A 9330-nucleotide genomic window follows, 5' to 3' on the forward strand; every position below is an offset into this window, starting at 1 on the left:
CTTCTCTACGGAGAAGCACACATTTCTTTTTCTATATTTTGGTTCAAATTTCTTTCTGAACTTAATTATTTTTGTTTTTCTGGGAATGTGTTCGGTAAGTTAGACTAAAGGAGTAGCCACTGAGAAGCACTATATCTTCTCTAGAACAATAGTAGCTTGTCCTGTTTGCAGATAATTTTATGGATTGATCTCTATAGATAATGGTAGGAAGGGAAGAAATGCCATACCTTACTTTGTTGTAGATAATAGTGCAATAGCTTATATTGTGGCTTGCCTGGCAAAACGAGTGTGGACATCTGATATTGCAATAGCCTGTACCATGGCTTGCCGGTGTTCTCTGCCTCATATTGTTGGTCATGTGGTATGATCTTGTAATTATCTTAGGCTTCTATAAGGCTATGGTTTCTTGAAAGAATAAAATTATATATTTCATGATTAGTTAAATATATATTTACAGCACTCATGTCCTTGTAAGAACTGAATCCAAATCACACGTGTTGCTAATTGTTTTATGCAATGATGGCTAACATGATGTCGTGATATTTGCAAATGAGACACATGACAGTATGAAAAGGGATAGCAAACAATAAGTCGCCAGAGATGGAGGGTACCAAAAAATCAAATTACCTTTTCATTTCTTGTTTTCTCGTGGCAAAGCACAAGCATTTAACTATTTATTGATACAAATGTATTATTAGAGTGCTTATTTCATATTTAAATGGTGTCAATTGTATTGGTTGTTAAAATATGTTTTAAACGATATATAATCTTATTGGTTTGTAGAATATATTGTGGTTTTTTCAGACATGTGAAGTTTTGCATGTATTGTATTGACATGTTACGAGGAAAAATAGGGCACGCCCTTTTAGTCGTTTTGATGTGTTTTGAATTTTTATAATGAGTTGTAAACTATATATTGTATTGAGAAATAAAATTTGAACACCCGGAACAACGCACGGGCATTTGTACTGGTCAGAAAAAATGACCCGCGAACGAATCGAAAATCAGTCGATCGACGAATATGGATTCCTGGCACGGACCTTTTTACCATTCGGCCCAGCATCGAGAAATTTGACCCGAGAGCAGTTTGAAAAACAAAAGTGAGATTCTTCTCTCGGCCCATCACCAAGGCCTAGTGCGCCAACGGCTTAGCACCTAGGGCTAGGGTTTGGTTCAGCGCGTCCTCAGCCGTCTTGTCTCAAAACTCGCACACCCCTCGCCCTCTCCCCATCATCTCTCTCTCCCCAATTCAAATTCCTCCCCACCTTCAAAACTCTCCACCTCCGCCAAGCCCAACCACCATCCCCGCTCCCCTCCGAAGCTCACACCACACCGCCATCGAAGCCGGCTCCCGATCGCCGCCGTTCGGCCGCGCGGGGCAGCAGGGGACCAGCGGCCGCGGATCCCGTCGGAGAGGAGCGGCGCCCGTGCTCCCAGCCTCCCAGGTATACCCGCCGCTTCCGTCCCCGTATCACTCTGCCTTCCCGATCTGACGATGCTCCTCTACCCGAGTTGATGTTTGGTTCGTCGGCTTCGCGATTCCCGTCGTCGGTAGATCCGCGGCGGTATAGGCTGCGCAGCCGCCCGTTACGTACGTCGTTGAGTCGTGTGGTGTTACGTTTGATCGATTCTGTAGCGGAGCTGTCGATTGCTTGCGTGTTTCGGGATCCACCGGATTAGTTCCTGTCGGGCCAGTTCGATCTAGTACTATCAGTTGGTGTTCGACCCCGAAGTTTGACACGCCTGCGCGAATTAAATTGTGCGTTTCTGCCAGCGATACGTGTAAATTACAGCACGATGCCATGTTAAATACCTGGAGATTATTTGCTATAGATGAATTTAGATCCTGGCACCTCAAGTGGGACTTTCGATGAGCATTTTGTTGGGGTGAATAAAAGTTTATTAGATCATGGAGATGCATGGCTCATGGGCTTTGAAACGGCATGTTACTATGTTAGTAATAACTGGGATTTATGTTCTGTAGTAACAGCTGTGTTTCCCAGTTTTTATGCTTGGAGTGCATAATTCAGAAACCTCCCATTCTGGAGAATAATAATTACATGGAAACTTAATCACCTGATTTTTTTTAAGGACAGTTCAGGCGGAGCAACTTATACACTGAATCTCTGGCAAGCTATTAATTGCACCCTCCCTAAACTTTCCAGAAGTGACCGCACTGTAGTGGAAATTTGCAGTTTTACTCCTACGTTTTACTCTTTCTGCTGTATCTTAGTATTGTATCAGTGTGAATTATATCTGCTGTTTGGGAAAACTAGTACTCAGACTTCCATAATGTTTAGTATTGTATCAGTGTGAATGATATCTCCTGTTTGGGCAAACTAGTACTCATCTTTCAGCTTTGTAGGACACTATTTCAGCTTTAAGTTAATTTTGTCTTTATTTTTCCCCTTCAGATCTCAATATCTTATTTTCTTTTCCTGGGCCATCTTCGTACTGCAGGTTCAGCTAATGGATATCACTGAGGTCCTGCTAGCTACGCAGTCCCATGACGGTCAGAAACGGAACGTTGCAGAAGGGAATATCAAGCAGTTTGAAGAGCAGAGTTTTCCACAGTTTCTGCACGAACTATCTGCTGAGCTATCTGATGAGAGCAAACCTCCTGTTTCTCGACGGCTTGCTGGTATTCTCCTGAAGAATTCTTTGGATGCAAATGATTCAACGCGGAAAGAAAAATGTGTGCAGCGGTGGATAAGTGTGGACCCTGCAATCAAGTCGCATGTTAAAGGTTCCTTGCTGATGACCCTTGGATCACCAGTACCTGACGCTCATCGGAGCTCTTCTCAAGTCATTGCAAAGGTTGCTTCTATTGAAATCCCTCGTCAAGAATGGCCAGAGCTCATAGTCAGCTTGCTAGGTAACATGACAAAGCCAGATGCAACCCCTTCTCTGAAGCAGGCTACACTGGACGCCATTGGATATGTCTGTGAGGAGATATCCCCTAAGGATCTGGAGCAGGATCAAGTGAATGCTGTTCTTACTGCTGTGGTCCAGGGCATGAATCACGTGGAGAATAGTTCAGAGGTCCGGCTTGCTGCTGTGAAAGCATTGTACAATGCTCTCGATTTTGCTGAGACAAATTTTGAGAATGAGTCAGAGAGGAACTACATAATGAAGGTCATTTGTGAGACTGCCATTTGTAAAGAGGCTCATGTTAGAAAGGCTGCATTTGAGTGCTTTGTCTCCATAGCATCAACATATTATGATCTTCTAGAGCCCTACATGCAGACTTTATTTGAATTGACAGCAAATGCTGCCAGGACAGATGAAGAACCTGTTGCACTTCAAGCTATTGAGTTCTGGAGCACCATCTGTGATGAAGAAGTTGCTCTTCAGGAAGACGCTGAAGAATCTGGTGATGTCAGTTCTACATGTCATTTCCATTTTATTGAGAAGGCCATTCCTTTGCTTGTTCCTATGCTTCTGGAAACACTTCTGAAGCAAGAGGAGGATCAAGATGAAGATGATGAAATTTGGAATTTATCGATGGCTGGGGGCACATGCCTTGGACTTGTTGCAACGGCTGTGAAGGATGCCATTGTTCCTCTTGTAATGCCATTTATAGAGGGCAATATAACAAAGCCTGACTGGCGCAGCAGGGAGGCTGCTACATTTGCATTTGGTTCCATTCTTGAAGGCCCTTCAGTCGTAAAGCTTGCACCACTGGTTCATAATGGCTTCGATTTCTTGCTGAATGCAACCACGGATCAAAATAACCATGTCAGGGAGACTACTGCATGGGCACTTTCGAGGACATTTGAGTTTCTACATTCACCAGACAAATGTGTTTCTGTAGTAACAGATGCAAACCTTCCCCGTGTTGTGGAAATTCTGCTAGCAAGTATCAAGGACTCTCCTAATGTTGCTGAGAAGGTCTGTGGAGCCCTATTTTTTCTTGCCCAGGGCTACAACAATGCAGGGTCTATGTCATCAGTGCTATCTCCGTATTTTGGTCAATTAGTATCGGCTCTCCTTGCCACTGCTGATCGTTCTGATTCCAACAACTCCAGGCTTTGTGCATCTGCGTATGAAACACTGAATGAGATTGTGAGATGCAGCAGTATTGCAGAAACTCTGAACATGATTGTGCTGCTATTGCAAGAGATCTTGAAGAGATTAAATCAGACCTTTGAGTTTCAGATCACATCCTCTGAAGACAAGGAAAAGCAAAGTGACCTTCAAGCCTTGCTTTGTGGTGTTGTTCAAGTAATCCTTCAGAAGTTCAACAACTGTGATGATAAATCTGTAATCCTTCAGTTTGCTGACCAAATAATGGTGTTATTTCTCCGAGTTTTCTCATGCGATAGTTCTAATGTGCATGAAGAAGCAATGCTTGCTATTGGTGCTCTTGCCTATGCTACTGGTACAGACTTTCTGAAATACATGCCAGAGTTTCACAAGTACCTGGAAATGGGCTTACAAAATTTCGGTGCTTATCAAGTTTGTAGTGTTTCTGTGGGCGTGGTTGTTGATATCTGCCGTGCACTGGATGACAAGGTACTCCCTTACTGTGATGGTATCATGGGTGCCCTTCTCAAGGACCTTTCAAGCCCAGAGCTTCACCGTTCTGTCAAACCGCCAATTTTTTCATGCATAGGAGATATTGCTCTTACGATTGGTGAACATTTTGAGAAATATGTTCCGTACACTATGCCTATGTTGCAAGGAGCTGCAGAGCTCTGTTCTCGCATGGACCGTCAGGATGATGACAGTTCAGAGTATCAAAATGAACTGAGGCAAAGCATTTTCGAGGCCTATTCAGGTATACTTCAGGGAGTCAAAATTTCAAAATCAGAGCTAATGGTGCCTTATGGTGCCAGTATTTTCCATTTTGCTGAATTGGTCTTACGAGATAAATCATCAAGGTGAGTTCATGATCTGTCCTTTGATACGGTTTGCAGTTCAATCTATCAATCATCTTTCATTCTGACACATTCTCAAATAGAAAACTAGAGCAAATAGTAGGAAACATGGACATCATATTGAGGATATGAAGATATTTTTTCATCTTCAACGTATATGCATTCAACTTGTTTTACGGGCACTTGTATAAAAGAAGTCTGATACTTTGTCAATGGAGTGTATCATGTGGTGATATATTGTTCAAATTCCTTGCAGGGATGAGGATTTGACCAAAGCTGGAGTCGCCCTGATCGGGGACCTCATCGATGCGCTAGGACCTTCTGTTAAGCTGATGCTCCAATATTCCGACTTCCACTCTGAGCTCCTGGGCTGGTGTTCCCAGTCTGATGACAAGCAGCTCAGGGAGACTGCGTCCTGGGTCCAAGGTGTGATCTCCCACGTGATGGCATCATGATGGAAAGCTGCTCCAGTTAAGCCGATGGTCCTCTCTCTGGTCATCTGTCCCATTTCAGCTACCTTTGATGGTTCCGGGAGCAACTATTTTTGTCCTGCCAAATGCATTATTTGCAGAAGTGCGTCACATGAATATATGTCCTGTTGTATTGCAAATGAAACAAGGTTACATAAGTCATATGTAGTTGTCAAGTCCGTATAGTGGCAGAAGTTTGCCACTTCTTGGAAGTGAGTCGAGTCTGTGGGTTCCTGTTGCATTTTATTCAGTTGTCCATGTGAGTCGACTCTGTATTACTATGGAGCAATGTTTCTCTTGTTAGCAGCACTGCTCGCTTTTATACTATAGTAACATCAGTAAAGTTATTGCTGGCGGTGTTGATCTGTTACATCCTGGTGTTACTGCGTGTCAATGGTGATTAGTAGGTGTAGCGATGCTTGGGAAATGGTATGGTATTATGGTTGTCTCATTGCCCATTATTCGAAGATCTGCTAGTTGTAACTGAATGCAGTCTTCACTTTACAGATATCATCGATTTTATTTGCTGTTAGGTTCTAGATCATATTTGGTGTGGCACAGTAGATCTGTATTTTTTGTGCAAACTTATATCTTGTTTGTGCAAATTTATATTCTCATTATGATGTCCATGGGTTGTGTTTGAAAAATTCTTTCCATTCCTCCGTGTGTCTTCGAGTTTGGAACCTCAACACTCAGCGTTCTCCTCGATTTGCTTTGTTTCGCTTGGACCACCAGCACAACAAAAGAGCAGCACCTTTCAACTTCTGATTACGCCTGGCCTATGCATCAAGTGCAATTTTTTGTATCAATCTTTCCGGTGTCGACTTTGACATATCCGATTAGCAATACAAACTATAGGTATCATCTAAAAAACAAACTCAGTTGGTATCTTAGATGAACTTTAAGGCTGCGGTCTTCAAGAAACCGCCAACACAAAAGCATGTCAAGTATGAGAGGCCTTAAGTAGCTTGGAAACAGAAAGTCCTGTGCGGGAATACCTTCGCTCTGCCGTCGAAATGGTCGCACGATGAAACGAGTCTCCTGCGCAACCACTGTCACAACTCGATATTCCGGCTGGAGGTACTGTAAAAATTTGGGGTCAATCACAACTTCCTGGTGACTTGCCGCCCACCGACTAACTCAAATTAGGATGAGAACAAACAAGACAGTCTATCACCACATAATTAGGCAAAATTAGTTTCATCTTTTTTATCCATGCATTTTGCACAACAGATCGAATATTTGCTTTGATTCCACTGTCTAATTGTTTGTCTTTGGTACTGCACTCATGACTTTATACTACATTGTCCTGCTTATGCGCAGATCAAGAAGGCAGAAACATGCAAAGCTTCGTTGGTGAAGGATGTGTCACCCAGATCTTGCAAATGGAAAATTCTTGCACGCGTCGGTCGTATCTGGGAGAAGAGGAACCAACAGACTCGAAAAAATATCTACGGGATAGGCTTCATTGTCATAGACTGTGAGGTGATCTTTTCAGTTCTAAGCAACATGCAAACTGCTTTAGCTTCCATTGTTGGCTGTCGCAATTGCCCATCCAGTAATGTTTCTAGCTTTCTAAAAAAACAGATTGCTTTTTTGTGAAACTGACCGGTGGGTTTTCCCACAGTGATTTTTATTAATTTTCAAATAAGTTATGTACAAAAACAAGTTGCTTGAGAGAAGCAGCAAAAAGCTAGCTAAGAGGCCATAAGCCCAAAGAAAAAGAAAAAGAAACCAGAGGTTCTAGCGAAATCTCTCAACCCAAGATTGCATCCCCCTGTAAGATTTCCTAGAAGCCTTATGCAACAGGAAAAAAAGAACAGATTGCTTAAAACATTATTTCCCCTTTCACTTATGTTATTTCGGGTTACAACCTCATTGAAAATAATTATTATACACAAGACAATGAACGAATTCTTATTCTCCTTATGAGTTAATCTAGCTTCAGGCACTACCAAAAACTTGAAAATCATCCATGTTAATTTAACAATGTTTCCATTTGTATGACAAACATGTAACATGTTGATTACACCTCCCACTGATTACTAGTAGGGTATCTATGTTTTCAGATATTCGTATATTCAGATAGCCAATACTAATCGTAGGGAGGAAACTCGGTTTTTTTCTTTGTGTAAGTATATGCTTGCGATTCTGGTTGCTATTTCATTACAAGAAATATTGAAGCTTTTCTTTAATCCTAGGAAACACAATGGAAGAATGTGTGCCAGCTAACCGCATTTATCAGTTCAGAGACCGACTGAAAGAAGTGTCAGTTTACACCCTCGAAACATTCATCGTTGCTGACGTACAGATGAAGTGAAAAACAACTGATCATCCATACAAAATCAAGATTACTCAGCTCACAAAGATAGAGAAGATTATTCCACAACCTGAAAAAATTCCGTTTATTCGCATACAAGCGAAACTATCTGAGATCTTGCAAACGCTAACAGAAAACAATACTCTTATCAGGTGCTTACCTTATTACGCATAAACTCTACTGTTGGTATTACATTTGCTACACCTCATTGTCCTTTTCTTTTCCCTACTTTCCATCTTCCTTAATATCTATGTATACTGTACTGACATATATCTTTTTCCCGTGGTATAAGATGTTGTCGGGTTAGTGACAATATTAACAGATATTATTCTACTGAAGACAAACCAAGACTCAAAGAGAAATATTTACCCTAAAGACGCAAGGTATAAATTCAGTACCTATGCCAACTGTTAAACCTATTGTAAAGTTACCCAGACTAACATTATGTAATTACTGAGAATATGCAGAAGCTTTTGATACTGCCTTTCTCTACGAAGCATCTTTTAAAGACAGTACGTATTATCATATTGTTTGTTGGTATGTCCGTTTCTGAACATTCAGGTATGTTGCTTCGTACGAGTATGCAGGCAATGTTTATCAATTAAATCCATATTTAACCAGCTAATACAGCGCAAATACTATCATAGGAATGTTGGCCTGAAAGAGCGCATCCCTAAGTCGCTATTATGTCAAAATACCAATTCCAGAAATATCGAACATAAGCGATAACTCGCTGTCATTTCAATATACCGATTCCAGAAATATCTGACATACGGGATAGGTAACATAGAGTAATTAATGTGGTGGTATATAATTTTTGCTCCCTGCAAAAACTAACTCTCATTCACCCACACAACTATATAGTCTCACGAACTAGCTTCCAAAGGTAGAGCAGGCTCTATAATTTCATATGCAAATTGTAAGTAACACTGTCAATGTTTACAGGTACAAGCTCTCTATCAATGCAACAGATATCCAGCCTAATGAAGAAGAATAAGGAGGTTATAGGCCATTTATGCTTTTCGGCGACCATGGTACTACACACTTACAGGCCATGATGCAGTGTTGGTCGTCGCAACAGCAAGAGGTCGAACAGATTATGTGCCGCCTGCTATAAGCGGTATAGTTGTAAGAAAATGTGTAGTTATCACCGAGGTATCACCAGATGCCCTCGATCTTGACAACATAACGTTCCACGTTTCGAGTTCTGAATTGATCAGCACTATTAATCCAGAAACAGCCTCCAGCAGTGCCTCCAAACTGCCAACAACTACTCAAAAATCTGCGTAGCTTAATTTGTTTGAAAACATGACAAGCCCATCAACAGGAAGCAAAAAAACTCAGAGGCAACACCTGCCAAGAACATCATAGAAGCCACCTATTCTGACTTAGAAGGGGTAGTAAATGCAGCAGAGAATAAATTGTTTCAATTCGTGGAACCAATCTTACACTGAACCCTCTCACTTTTTTATGATAGGACATAGGCTCCACAACAGAGGGCAAAAAAAAGGAAAACCCAGAAGTAAACCACTACGGCATTGAAAAAAAAGGTGCCTACCAGCATCTAATCTACAAGAACAGAACTGACTGAATTTGTAGTGTCAACTCATAGACAGTCTATCTTTTATTCTTTTTGCAGTGCAACGACTGATGAGAAAAG

At 41.5% G+C, this 9330-nt stretch overlaps 1 protein-coding gene across 1 annotated transcript; it reads left to right on the plus strand.

Moving 5' to 3' along the window:
* The first annotated feature begins 1187 nt into the window (after nucleotides 1-1187).
* LOC127295790 (importin subunit beta-1) lies at nucleotides 1188-5719 on the plus strand. Its single transcript, XM_051325789.1, has 3 exons — nucleotides 1188-1445; nucleotides 2461-4883; nucleotides 5137-5719. Exons 2-3 carry the CDS (start codon nucleotides 2470-2472, stop codon nucleotides 5333-5335), a joined length of 2613 nt encoding a protein of 870 aa, XP_051181749.1. The 5' UTR covers nucleotides 1188-1445; nucleotides 2461-2469; the 3' UTR covers nucleotides 5336-5719.
* Nucleotides 5720-9330: the final 3611 nt, after the last annotated feature.

Source organism: Lolium perenne, chromosome 4, assembly GCF_019359855.2.
Source record: "Lolium perenne isolate Kyuss_39 chromosome 4, Kyuss_2.0, whole genome shotgun sequence".
NCBI classification, from domain to species: Eukaryota; Viridiplantae; Streptophyta; class Magnoliopsida; order Poales; family Poaceae; genus Lolium; species Lolium perenne.